General features: G+C 41.2%; 1 protein-coding gene across 1 annotated transcript in view; it reads left to right on the top strand.

Moving 5' to 3' along the window:
• LOC126163073 (uncharacterized) overlaps positions 1 to 7,928 on the top strand; it is a 34,455-nt gene extending 26,527 nt beyond the window's left edge. The window contains exon 3 of the mRNA XM_049919978.1: positions 3,533 to 7,928. Within this exon, the coding sequence (XP_049775935.1) occupies positions 3,533 to 3,841 (309 nt within the window). The 3' untranslated portion in view covers positions 3,842 to 7,928. The remainder of the gene's footprint in view (positions 1 to 3,532) is intronic.
• Positions 7,929 to 15,093: the final 7,165 nt, after the last annotated feature.

Raw genomic sequence — 15,093 nt, 5'->3', positions numbered from 1 at the left:
TTGTCATCTTAGAAGATGAGATTACTTAAGTGGTCATGATAAAAATGTAAAAGAGAGGATAGTACATGGCCACCAAGAGTATTGGAATAAACATCTTGGTTTGTGTTCACAGAGAACCTTCACAAGTGGACCGCAGTCATGATGCCACCACCAAAATGTCATAGATGCACCTCTGGCTGGAACTACACCTACCTCGTTCGGTGTGCATGCACTGTAGCAAAGTTAATTTTTGCAGGCCAGTTCAAAGTAGTTTCCTGATTTGATAGACCACAAGTTGCCTGTACCAAATTGTTCCTCTCGAGTTCCTTTTCACAACTGTGGTATGTTGTAAATGATGACATTGGGCCATCGGTGCACTTAGTGCTTTCCATCATTTGAAAAGAGGCTAGAGTGTGATTTGTTGCACCACAGTGTGCGCCTCCAGACAGGTGCTGTGCAGTTTCTGTGTTGATTGGCCTATTGAAGACGTGCATCTTTATCTGGTGCTGTGGGTAATGGCTCCTTGTGAGATACCAGACTCCAAATGTCAGTCACCCACAGTTCCTCTTCGCAGTATTTGCTCAGAAACTGCTTGAGATGACCTCCATTCACTGATGGCAGGAATTCCTGTCTGGTGTGAAACTGATTGTCATTGGCAAAGTGTGACGTTTATCTCGGATCGCTGTAGGTTAGGATCTTCTTATGGTCACTCATCTTATACTGCACTAGCAAAGTCCACAGTGATTTATAATTGCTGAATATGTATTGGAATTGTACAGGGGATAGGCAAAATAATGTGAACACCTGTACTTACTTGGGAATAGTTTATTAATAACGGGTTGGAACCCCATTTGCCCATAATACAGCTGCAATTCTTCTTGGAATACTAGCATGTAATGATTGTATAGTCCCCAGTGGAAAGTTATGCCACTCTTCGATCAGAACTATTTCTAACTCCTGTAGTGACGAGGGAGATGGAAATCTGCTCTGGAGTCTGTGCTCCAATACTGCCCACACAGGTTTGATAATGTCCAAGTTCAGGGGCTGCACTGGCTAGGGAAGACTGTACAGTTCAGTTGCATGCCCCTCATACCACAATTGTATTGTCCTGGCTGTGTGAATAGGTGTATTATTGTCCTGAAATATGACATCATTGTTGGGAACAACATTTGAATCATGGTGTGCACCTGATCACCTAAAATGTTCACATAATTCTTCGCTGTAACACGGCCTTTGAGAGTAATGATAGGACCAGCAGAATACCATGATATGGCTGCCCACACCATTACATCCACCTCCATGCTTAACCGCTGGAATCAAGCAATCCGGATTGTTGGCTTCTTTTGGCATTGTCCAAGTGTAAATGTGGCCTGATGTTGGAAATAATGAAAACGTTGACTCATCGGACCATGGGACATGTTCCCACTGATCAGCCCTTCAGGAAGCATAACACCATGTGTGCTCTGCATCACTTTAGCTGCCATGATTTTGTGTTGTTTTGACACAATTCGTGTTAGCGTACAACGATTCTGTTATTTACTTTTACTTTGTGCTCGCAATTATGTTTACATGATGATGTCTTTTCATGTTTTGTGTAGGCTTTCATAACTGTTGAAACAGTTGGCTGTCTTGGTTACTGATGCTCCAGCTAATCAGGCCCCCACAATCTGCCCTCTTTGGAACTCTGTTAGGTCTTTCATTACATGTCAATCTTGGTCTCTGAATGAAAATACGAAGTGTGCGCTACTTGTAAACAACTGCACTGATGCTTAGTCCATACTGAACACACACATTCCAGAGTGACACTTGCCTTACCTGCATTGTTGACCGTCAAACACAACCTTCCAATTACTACCACTGTTCATATTATTTTGCCTGCCCCTGTATGTACACCCTAATTTCCTCCTCCTGCTGTCTCTCTGTCCACTTTGTTGTCCTCCTCCCTCTCTCTGTCTCTCTGCCCACCTCCTCCTCCCCCCTCTCTGTGTCCATATCCTCCTCCCTTCTCTGTCCATCTTCTCTTGCCCCTTCCTCCCTGTGACCTTGAGCCTTGTTTATTGTCATTGCAAACAAAACCTTGATCGGCAAATGAAGTCACTTAAAATGAGTGGGGAAATGAGTTTGAATTGTTTGTATACGAGGTATGAAAGGAACCTGTGAGGGTGGTAACTCCAGTGACCATGTCTCGTGTAGTTTCTATCTGTGAGCGGGTAGGATTACAAAGTTAAGGACAATTCAGATTCCTTAATAGTCTCCCAATTGTAAACTGATAAACCATGACTACAACTTTCATGTTTCTCTTAAAACCGACTGCGAGGAAGAAAACAAAAGAGTGCATTGTTGTGTATACAATTTTTGTGTACAATTATATACAAGTAGAAGGTATGTATATGGGAGAAATAATTTGTCTAGTGGTTTAAATGCCTTACTATTGTAGGTAAAACTCACTGCAAGAAAGAAAACTAAACCACACATTTTCACAGCACAGCGCAACATTCTCTCCTTTGCAGTTGGTTTTAACAGAACACCTGTTCATTGTTGTTTATATAGCCTACATCTGTCTGATTGTTTATCAGCGTATTGTATAAAAATTTGATGTAAATCGGTCAAGACCTTCTCAAGATTTTTTTGTAAAATGACAAACAACTTCTTGTCCTCATATAGGAAGAGTCAAGAGGAAAGGTACATGCTGTGAGGGGAAGGGTGATAGTATCGGTGTTTCTGAACAAAAAACTTCATAAGGACATATGCCTTATCTCAGTGGTTTCCGAGATAGAAAACGTTGAATGTTAGTTTTGTACATTTTTCTTGAATGACTCAAAAACTACGGCCTCCAGTGAAAACATCTCTTAGTACAAAGTGAAACCATATTAGATTTCCTGCAAAAAAGGTCCTATTCATTTTCTTCTCCAGGATGAGTAGTTTGCATGAAGGGAGCGAGAGACTGTTGAAAATCTCGCTCGGCATGCATGCACTGTAGTGCAGTTAATTTTTGTAGGCCAATTCAAAGTAGCTTCCTGACTTTATAGACCGCAAGTTCCCTGTACCACATTGTTCCTCTCAAATTCCTTTTCACAACTGTGGTATTTTGTGAACAATGACAATGTACTGATTAATACAGAAAATAAATAACAACGTACATTGAACATGTCCTAGGAAACCATTCGGAGTAGGCCATATGTCCATTTGGAGTGTCTTGTTCAGAATCACAAATACTATTACTTCTCAAAGCATCTACCTTTTCTGCTTACTAATCCTGTATAGTAGTATAGATTATTTGCCACAAGTGCTTCACCAACCCATGTAGCCACTTAGACTAGTCCACACTGATACTCTTAACAATTCAAGCAGCTCTTCATTCACACTATGGTTGTGGACATGTCCAAATATGACAGTTCCTTTCTGCCATTGTGTCATTGTGACTATCATTTGGCCCTGTGAGCTTATCACGAAAAAAAATGTCGATACATAACTTTTTTTTCTTTTTTGCTTATCTGTTACCATCACTTTTGTGTGGTGCTTGTCAACTGTTAACTGTATATTTACATTTCAGGATGGAACAGTGGAAGAGTGGAATGGTTTGCAAAGTATGAAAGATGAACGGTTGCAGTCAACACATTCACTGGGTCCCACATGTGCCACAGACAAGAATAGTGGCACTAATTTTCACAGTGTTGATGGCAACTTCATAGAAAACAATTGTGCCACAAGCCAGGAATACCCATGGATGTCAGAACACGTACTCAGCCAGTATGCACCATCTCTCACCGCTACTGATAATCCATACTATTATGAAAACAATAAACTATTGTTTGCTCTGTACATGGAACGGTTACAGAGAGGTGGAATCCCACTTTATTAATGCTAGTGTTCACAAACTTGATGTTGCTGCAGCAGGAACAAATTTTGTAGTTCTTAAATAGTTTTCACGTGAATATGTAAGTAACAATTTTTTCAGCTTCTGTCTCTTACTGGACAATACATTTAAGCACCCACTGCCAAATTTGACCTTATGCATTTTTATTAAATTATAACATAGAGCAAAGTTTTAACTGTGAATCTCGCAAAAACACAGAAATATTTAGAAGACCCTTAGAAAATATTGGTGTATTCATTATCCCTCTAACTTGTTTAATACTACCAAATGGTATGAAGAAATGAGATGTTGTGTCATTCACAATGTATAATATGTGTATTAATGTGTGTTTGTGCACTAGTTTTTGAAAAGTCTATTGTTAATGTCGTGTCTTTATCCAAACCAATGTTAGCCCATCATGTAAAATACGGAGAGCACAATGTCATTTTCAAATAAAGTCTAGTCATATTTTTTGTGTGAAACACATGCAGCACCCAGCTGGCTCATTTTTTATCAATGTCTATATATCCATGTGTTCTTAATTGTATTATCCCAATGCAAAGAACCATACTAAATGAAACATGAGGAATTAGTTGGTAAAAATTGCTTCACTTGTCTCATTGGTGTCCAGGGCCTGATAGTGAATGAATTGAATTACACACAAGCACAGAGGAGCACTGATGGGCACTGTATTGTATAAAATTGAAGAAGTGGGTAGTTAATTGGAAAAAGTAATGGAAATACTTCACTCCTGTCTTAGAAGCCAGAAAAATGTGGCTACATATATGTCTGGAGTGTGATTAAACAGATAATGGGTGATCACATAGCATGTAAACATTAGGGAATATACTTATATATGAGCAAGTTTCCTGGTTATCCGTAAGCCGTAATCTGTTTGTGGAAAATTTCTTCATTTAATTCCATATATTGCAGCTAAAATAATTTTAAAGATTATTTTTTTAAACAAAGTTGAAAGTATTTTCAGTTACCCACCTTTGTTTAAAGCACAGTGAATTTATTTTTTGGCATATGGAACTGTAATTTGTTGACATTTCTCAAACAAAACATACATTTATCCACTGCATGATTACAGTTTTCTTATATACAGTACCTGTTTCCTTTATGAATGCATTTGTTGCATGAATGTTGGAGTGGGCTTGTGCTGCAGTCTTGCTTCTATCCATGACAGTTTATGCAACAGCAGTTCACATGGCTCTCAATTGGGTGGTTTATCTTGATGGTCTGCAGAAAGAAGTAGCCATGTTCTCTGCATCATCTAACTGCAGTCATACGGATTTGTAGCCATAAAAATTTTGTTATTGATAGGGAGAGAGAAAAGGCATTATGGGCTGCAATCTTTGAATGCTGAACTTGTACATGCTTTATCAATAGCTGTTTTTGAGGCAGTTATTAAAGTATATCTAAAATCCTCTCTCAGTTCACACTTTACACTTGTAATCTATTACTGAAGTTCACAACAAACATTACTTTCTATGTAAGGTGCCTAATGTGAGAGACATCATAACAGTGAGGAGCCCAGTGAACAGTGACCCACCTAGAGTGCCCTTGAAGTTATCTTTCACAGCACAGTGGATATTTTCCGTCACTACCAGGTAATCATGGCAGTTTGTGAACAGTAAGGATGTAGCAAAAACATTAGAGCTATGACTTTCCAAATTTAAAATTCTGTGGTTGCACATAATGAACTTCTGCCTAAAACTCTCAAAAATGTCATCCATTTTGTTAAATTGTGAAAAAAAACCTCCCACTCTAAACAAAACATAGCATTACATGGGATTATCTAAAACAAATTTAAACAACTTTCATTTGTAAGTGGAGTATGGTATACAATAAATTACCAGAAAGTTTTAAATTTATTAATTACTGTTTATGAACTTGTTGTTAAGATATTTGTCACTTCTGCTGTGCTGTGAAGCTTTTCCATTAGCTTTACAGCTCACTCGGTCACCATGTTTGAGTAAACATCAGGCACGGATCATTAATTTTTCCAGTGAATGGAAAAAGGTTTTAGAGCCTTAGAGCACTTCAGTTTAGATCCAGCAGCATGAAGTTCACTGTATGTGTCCTCTAAATAGTGCTGATTTGAAAACCATACCATTTCCCATGCAGTTACAGTGAAGTCACAAGTGACATTGAGCTGATCTCTCCTTTTCAGAAGGAAAAAAACTAAGCAGCTAGTGTAAATATTGCCCTTCAGTTCCACCAGGCACTATGAGGCGGAGGTAGCTTGTGTCATTTGATCAGAGGCCTATTTTTCTCTACATGATAGGTAAACACTTCACAGTGCTGAAAAAGAAATCTGATGTCATATCTCCATTCTGGGCTTTCATGTGTTGGTGCCTTTTCTGAGCCAGAATAGCAGTTTTGTAAGTCTTCATATCCTGCCAAAACGTCTTCGTTGAATAGGTACTTGACGGTGGTGACCTTGATTTCGTTGGCAACAAGGACTATGATGTCAGTAGTGTATCCCACTAGGCCTCCTGTTTCAGTTTGTTTTCTGTAAAGTTCTCTGTCTTCACTGCAAAGCCAGTTTCTACTCAAGTGCCACAGAACCAGATCAAGACTATGATGTCGACAATCTGTAAACTGAGGCTCTTCTAAATGTTTTAGTCTGAACTGACTGTGGATTCTAGTAACTACATCAGTTTTTTGCCCCTTTTGACTGCTGTGGTGTCTGAAATAATCATTTTGACAATCCTCCATGCATTGTAATCATTCAAGAGAGCCTGCAACTTGATAAAGAAATCATCAGCTGATCTGAAATGCAGAGTTCTTACAGAATTTCTCAGATAGGCCATCTGGTATTCCCTGTTGTTACTTCTCTTCCCATCAAAATGCAAGGAGAATTCCTCTTCACCCGTAAGTTCTTTGAGGCAGTTCTTGACTTTTTCTGCATTCTGGATCATTTGACACCTAAGCCTCGATTGTAAAGGTGTAAGTTCATCTGCTTCATTTTCAGCCAGGTTTTGAAGAAACTTTGATGCTTTTCTTGTTGACAGGGTTGCTTCTGACACAAACTTGGCTGCAGATTTTGTAGGTTGATACTTTCATTTCATAGTAGGAGAGTTTTCATAATGTCACTATCAGTTCTGCTGCCACTACCCTTATATGCTTCACTACTATTATTACTGAACTCCTATAGTTCTCATGTTGATTGATCTGAGGGGTTTCTTTAGCATGGATTGTCGTAGCCACTTTGTCAGTAGTGTATCCCACTAGGCCTCCTGTTTCAATTTGTTTTCTGTAAAGTTCTCTGTCTTCACTGCAAAGCCAGTTTCCCATCAATTTTTGTAATATCAAAAATATGAGCAAGATTTTTTCAAACACTTCATTCTTCCGCTTTCTATATTTTTTGAACACTTTTGTGAATTTGTGAACCTTTGCATAAATTTACTTTTTTGAAATAAAAGGGAAGCTCAGCTTTTCCCTGAGTTCCAGTAATTCTTGTGATTTGATGTCTTCTTTATATGGTCAGCTCACTCCTTGAGGTTGCCTTACAAGCCAGAAATCTACCAACAGTATCTCTTTCAAAGGCGCTTTGCACAGAATCTCATTCATGTCCTATACCGCTTCTGGTATGTTGGGATGGGCACTTTGTAGCTGTTGTCAAATTTCTCATCCATATCTTTCCAAGTGACTTTACTGCTGATTTTAATTGGCATATGTAAACCAGAAAATAAAATAAATGCTGTCAGAAATGATAACTGAGGAAGCACTGCTCCAAACAAATGTGTTGTGCTATTTTTGTGTACCACATAAATGAAATTATATTGGGTGCGGGAGGTTTTTACATGGCCAGATAAAAATATACCAAAAAAGTAACAAAGAGGCAAAAGTTCATCAAGTGCAACAACAGGAAGTTAATATCTTGAAAAGAGTTAAAAAGCCATAACCTTAATAGCCATATCCATAACTCTAAGAATAATAATAATTCTAGCAATTATATTTTTTAATTGTGAGTGCTGGCATTTCATATGAAATGTTGAAGTAGTCAGTAATAAGTTACAAAATAGTTGTTATTTTTTGTATGTAATATGTCTGTGTAAATTTTCGTCTTATCAGAGAAATTAAAATACTTGACTGTCATAAAAAGAAGAAATATTTTTGTGTGCTTGGAACAACTTACAGACCACTACTAATTGACTTTACTGATGACGGTATTAATGTTCTTGTCTCCTGTTAACTGTAAAAATGGCTTGTCGCCATTTTTGTCAGTGCATTCACATAGTTAACCAGTTTGCACATAGCTGCAACATAGTTCCCTTTTACTGCTGAGTGTCAACCACTGATCAAAGAAAATGTGACAGAGACATGTCACATCCAAAATCCAACGAAGGAGTGGAAAAGACAAGCATTCTCAGGAAGCTGAATTAAGTGCAAATGGTAAGAATACTAGAAGCAGCAGTGGGTAGCTATATGAACATTAAGGTGCAATCAAACAGTGGAAAATCCAGAACGGAATGTAACAATATTATGAAAAGGATAGTTCCTACTCGCCATATAGTGGAGATGCTGCATCACAAATAGGCACAACAAAATACTGTCTTAAAATGAGTTTTGGCCAACAATGCTTTTGAAACTTCCTGGCAGATTAAAACTGTGTGACGGACCGAGACCGAGTTCGAGTCTCGGTCCGGCACACGGTTTTAATCTGCCAGGAAGTTTCATATCAGCGCACACTTTGCTGTAGAGTGAAAATTTCATTCTAGAAACACACACACACACACACACACACACACACACACACACACACACACTACCAAAGTCTGTGGTAACTGAAGCCAGACTATGAGTAACAGCACATGATGTGAGAGGCAACCAAGTGAGGTGAAACGAGGAGGCTGGGGCGGGGAGGGGGAGGGATAGCTGCATTGTGGTAGGGGACGGTAAAGTGGTGTTACTGGGAGTGTGCAGGGGTGATGTGGAGAGAAGGTAAGGCAGTAGGTGCAGTCGGGATGTTACATGGAGGGTGGAAGAGAGAGGGGTAGTGGAAAAGGATAGAAGTAAAAAGATTGGGTGTGTTGGTGAAATAGAGGGCTGTGTAGTGCTGGAATGGGAACAGGGAAGGGGCTAGGTGGGTAAGGGGAATGAGTAACAAAGGTTGGGACTGGGAGGCTTATGGGAACATAGGATGTATTGCAGGGAGAGTTTCCACCTGTGCAGTTCAGAATAACTTGTGTTGGTGGGAAGGATCCAAATGGCACAGGCTGTGAAGCATTCATTGAAATGAAGAACGCCGTGTTGGGTGGCATGCTCAGCAACAGGGTGGTTCAATTAGCTCTAGGCCATAGTTTGTTGGCCATTCATATGGCCAGACAGCTTGTTGGTTGTGCTCACGTAGAATGTAGCACAGTGGTTGCAGCTTAGCTTGTAAAACACGATTGGTTTCATATGTAGCCCTGCCTTTGTTGGGAGAGGTGATGGTTGGACCGGACTGGAGGAGGTGGTGATGGGAAGATGTATGGGACAGGTCTATTATGGGGATATGAGCCATGAGGCAAGGGGTTGGGAGCAGGAGTTGTGTAGAATGGATGAGGATATTGTGTAGTTTTGGTGGGTGGTGGACTACCCCTGTGGGAGAGGTGGGAAGGATAGTGGGTAGGACATTTCTCATTTTAGGGCACGACGAGAGGTAGTCAGAACACTGGTGGAGAATGTAATTCAGTTGCTCCAATCCTTGGTGGTAGTGAATCACGAGGAAAATGCTCCTCTGTGGGCGGACAGTAGGGCTTTGGGAGGTGGTGAGTGACTGGAAAGATAAGGCACTGGAGATTCATTTTTGTACAAGGTTGGGTTGATAATTACACTATGTAAAGGCCTCAGTGAGACCCTTGGTAATTTCAAGAGGGACTGCTTGTCACTGGGTGGATAGACTGTATGGAAGGACCTTCTTGGCATGGAATGGATAGCAGCCATTGAAGTGGAGGTATTGCTGATGTCAGTAGGTTTGATATGGATGGAGGTACTGATGAGATGGAGATCAACATCTAGGAAGGGGGTTTGCTGGATTGAGTAAGACCAGGTGAAGCAAATGGGGGAGAAGATGTTGAGGTTCTGGAGGAATGTGGATAGTGTGTCCTCACCCTCGATCCAGATCACAAAGATATTGTCAATGAATCTGAACCAGGTGAGGGGTTTGGAATTCAGTGTGTTTAGGAAGGATTCCCCTAGATTGCCCATAAGTAGGTTGACATAGGATGGTGCCATGTGGGTGCCCATAGCAACACCCCAGATTTGTTTGTAGGTAATGCCTTCAAAGGTATAGTTGGTCATGGTGGCTAGGAAGAGGTTGTAGGTTTGGAATCCATTGGGTGTTGGGAAAGGTATTGTTCAATTGCAGTAAGGCCATAGGTATTACAAATGTTTTTGGAAAGAGCAGTGGCATCAATAGTATCGAGCAGGGCACCATTTGGTAAGGGAACAGGAACTGTGGAGAGTCAGTGGAGGAAATGGTCAGTATCTATTATGTAGGATAGATTTCGGGTAATAGGCTAAAGGTGTTGCTATATGAGAGCAGAGATTCTCTCAGTGGGGCACAGTAACCAGCCACTATGGGGCATCCTGGGTGGTTGGGTTTGTGGACTTTAGGAAGCATGTAGAAAGTAGAGTGTGGGGAGTTGTGTGGATGAGGAGAGAGATGGTCTCTGGGGAGAGGTTCTGGGATGGGCCTAAGGATTTGAGGAGAGACTGGTGGTCCCGCTAGATTTCTGGAACGGGGTCATCATGGTAGGGTTTGTAGATGGATGAATCTGATAGCTGGTGGAGTCCTTCTGCTAGATAATCTTTGTGGTTCAATACAACAGAGGTGGAGCCTTTGTCAACAGATAGAATTATAAGGTCAGGATCAGTTTTTATGTGATGGATTGTGGTTCTTTCTGCAAATGTAACATTAGTTTGTATGTCTAGGGAATTAGGGAATGATGGGGAGGCAAGGTTTGAGATTAAGACATTCTGGAAAATTAACGGTGTGATTTGGGGGTGGTGGGGGGCTGATCACAGTTAGATGGAGGAGTGAACTGAGTCAGACAGGGTTCAATATTGGTCTTTGGTTGAGTCTGATTGGTAGGTTTGGTGATGAAAACTTGTTCCAATTGTAGGGGCCTGGAGAAGAAGAGAAGATCTTTAACAAGTCCTGCATGATTGGATTTGGGAGTGGGGCAAAAGGAACAGATGGAAGTCATTGTGGAAGGAAGGATGGCAGCCAAAGATGGGTAATTTGATCATAAGGCCATTTGAGGGGATTCCATGAGCCAAACAACATTGCAGGAACAGTATGTGGGACTGGGTTCTGGCTTGGGATAAGGAAACTTTTCTGTGTTGATGCACATGGGAGGAGCAAGGATTCAAGGCAGTGGAAAAAATGCAAAAAAATACACAAATAACTTAGGTGCTGATTACCACATTCAAATCTCTGCCACTTTTCTTGACACCTGCATTACACACAAAGATGGCAAGGCTACCATCAAATTCAACTGTTCCCAATTTTTTGCCGACTCTGAGCCCAATATTTCATTCTTCACAAATATCTCCAAGTCTCTACCAGCTTATAACTACTTACGCCTTGTTCCCTTGATGTCAAAACCTCCTAGTCAAATTCTCATTGGAAGTAGAGCCACATGTATATGAGCATTGCAGTTGCACTATAGTTCTTCCTTTGGATTGTCACACCCATGCTGAAATTATGGAAAGAGGTAAATAAATGTGGTATTTAAAATCAACTAAACTGCTCAGTAGAGGAAATGTCACACTATCTGATGATGTGATACCTGTTTGACTATACACTCCTGAACAACTGAATTAGAGATAGCTGTGGAACTGGAGAGAGAGAGAGAGAGAGAGAGAGAGAGAGAGAGAGAGAGAGCTTTGAAACTTCCTGGCAGATGTTTGCTAGGGAAAGGTTCCATGTTTTCGTTCCAATGTGGGACACAGTTTTAATCTGTCAGGAAGTTTCATATTCATAATAGTAACACATTTGATTATAGACATGCTGCTGGTGCCCAATGCATTGGCGATGCCATCTCCAAGGTCCTGTAGGCACTGGCCTTTCCATGTGCATCTAAGTAAGGGTGTACTGTTATTAGAATGACTGAGAAGAAAAGCTTCCTTTGAGAATCAGCTGCCGTGACCACATGCTGATGATAGAGGTTGTATCAGCTGTCACAGGCACCTGCCATTTTGCATTGTATCACATTTACATGTCTGCTCAATGCTGGGTAACAAGAACTGGTGAGCAAACATGCCATTAAGAACCACCACCTCACCAAACATTATAGAAGCCACTGGCCCATGTGTGTACTTTGCTACCACATATCACAGGACACAGCTGTTAGCATGGGAACAAAAACACCGCCATTGGATGAGCTGAGCACGGAAACTGATTGCCCGAACTGATACGTACCACTAAGCTGTGGTACTTTCTGACAGGAGGATATGAGTGTGTCATTGTTCTCTATTGGTGCAACGTGCCACAAGGGTGCAGCAGCAACTGGACACACGCTGCAGGTAAGGATTTTTTCTGCCCGCCCGTCCACACAATGCACGGCCGAACTGGCTGGGACAAGGGGAGACAGGACGTGACCGCCAAGCAGCGCACATGCTTCTGTAACTGTTTCTCAATGTAGTCTACAAATACAGTCCACTTTTACCAATCATGTATGTACTTAATTTTTACCACCTTTCCTTTGCAACGAGTGATATGCATTCGTTTGGACTGTGGAAGGAGCGAGGCAACACAGAATTTACCCCGTGTTTTGCAGCTGCCTACATTTTGGTCCTCTGGGCCAGATATAACTAGTCGAACATTTTCCAGTACAAAAGTTATGTTTTTTGATTTGCACGTACCACGAATTACGAGTATTCAGTTATCGTGGCTTTTTGTGTGATTCTTCGAGATTACCGTACGCTCAGCATGTGTCTCAAGCATCAGCAATGATAAACATCTGTGCTAGAGCTCTCCACGGTACAAATGCCGCGAGAATCATGTTGTCAAGTGCACCTCAAGCCAGCAGACGTCGTAACACAGTCAAGCAGTTCCGACAACACGACACCAGTGCATCAGTAAGTGCCGTCCGTCACTATCTCCGCCAGCAGCTGCAGCCCAGTGAGCGCTCTATAGGTACCGTTGTCCTGCTCTGTGAGCATCCTTGCTCTATTTCCTTAATCTATTATCCTTTGTGCTAATTTCTTGAAGCATGGATTCTGTCGAGAAACGAAATTTAGTTAAGAAAAGAGCAGTTATAAAGTCACGAGTAACTAGACTCTCTACATTTATTAATAGCTTTCAAGAAGGGTCCAATCTCAAAGACATCAGAGTAAGGCAGTCACTGCTAAATACAAGCAAGGATGAATACAACAACATCCAAACTCATTTAGAGATTAACGATGTAGAAGAATCTCATGATGCAGACAGACATTCGTTTGAAGACTTGTGCTTAGATGTAGAATCAAGGATAGCAACACTGCTCCAGTCAAATGTTGTGTTACCACCTAAGTCTGCAAGTTTATGCAGTGCACGTGAAATAAAGCTCCCAGCAATTTCATTACCATAATTCAATGGTAACATAGCAGAATTCATACACTTCTTCGATACTTTTAAGGCATTAATTATTAGCAACGAAGCCTTAACTGATGCCCAGCGATATTATTATTTATTGTCATGTGTGTCTGGTGAACCTTGTAAGCTGGTTGAAAACTTGCCAGTTACAGAAGGTAACTTTAAGATTGCATGGGATTTGATCGTTCAAAGGTATAACAATCCCAAGTTAATTGTTGATTTACATGTAAAAGAACTTCTGAATCTGCCTACCATCAAAGTTGAATCTGCTACGGACTTACGGATGTTAATTAATCAGATAATGAGAAATCTGAATGCGATTGACGTAATGCAGGTCGGCATTCCATTGCATGAAATACTGTCCTCACACATTTTGTTGGATCATATTAGTGTGACTCTGAGGAAACAGTGGGAATGTAAAACAGCTGACGCCATGTTTCCGCGTCTGAAAGATCTGGTGGCATTTCTAGATACCAGCTGTCACACGTTAGAGCTCATTCATCCAGACAAAATGCTGCACCAGTCCCGGCAGCCAGCAGCGAAGCATACTAAGGCAGAAGGGAACAGTTCTTGACATCCATTTCTTGTGACTGCTCCCGACTGTACGTTCTACAACTCAACGCATAAGCTAAGTAGGTGTCCTAAGTTCAAAGAGAGTGACACTGCTAGCAGAATAGACTTCATGAACAGACAAAAACTTTGTTTCAACTGTCTGGGCATTAAGCATAGGCTGAAGGAATGCTGTGCTGGCAACTGACGCATTTGTAACAAGCACCACAACACATTATTGCACAAGGAACAAGCCAGTAGTAGTGACAGTAGAAACCAAGGAACAGATGCACAACAACAGCAGACATACTGCACAGTGAAAGGAGACCACCAACGTGCAGAAGTATTATTATCTACTGCACTTGTAAACATCGCTGACAAAAATGGGAAGTTGTAAAAATGCAGGGCACTTCTTGACAGTGCCTCTCAAATGAACTTTATGTCTAGGTGCTTAGCAGATTGGATGGGACTAAAGCTCAGTCGGCATTCGATACCAATAAGTGGCATCAGCGACATTCAAATGGCAGAATTGTCGCACATTTGCAGTGTGTACATTTCCTCAAGAGTTGCTGACTATGGCACACATGCTGCCTGTGCACTACTGCCGCTATAACAGGGCACTGCCAACATCTCTTGAAACCACCTCCTGGCAGCTTCCTAAGCATGTAAGGTTAGCAGACAACAAACCTAAGAGCAGGAGAACTTCACACAGCAGCGAAGGCAGTCATTCGCATGGTGCAACAGCAAGATTATTACAAGGTAACTGAAGAATTACAACATGGCCGACCAATCCACAAGAAAGCCAACTCACTTCATCCATTTCTGGACGAGGATCAGTTGTTAAGGGTGGGCGGCAGACTAGAACAATCAAAAGTTTCTTACAGTCAGAAGCACCCCATGATTCTTCTTCATAAGTGTCATGTCACTAAACTAATAGTCATGAGCGAGCACCTTCGTTTGTTGCATACAGAATCTCAGCTGCTGTTAGCAAGCCTCCTGACAACCTAGATGAATTCTCGTACCTTACTCCATGCCTTTTTCTTATTGGTGAACCCTAAACAACTGCCCCAGAGCCGGGCATGCTTTCAGAGCCATCATCCAGGTTGTCAAGATGGCAGCTCATCCAACAGTGCAA

The sequence above is a fragment of the Schistocerca cancellata genome, chromosome 2, assembly GCF_023864275.1.
Source record: "Schistocerca cancellata isolate TAMUIC-IGC-003103 chromosome 2, iqSchCanc2.1, whole genome shotgun sequence".
NCBI lineage: Eukaryota > Metazoa > Arthropoda > Insecta > Orthoptera > Acrididae > Schistocerca > Schistocerca cancellata.
Note: the sequence above shows the minus strand (reverse complement) of the source record. Positions and strands in the feature narration are given on the sequence as shown.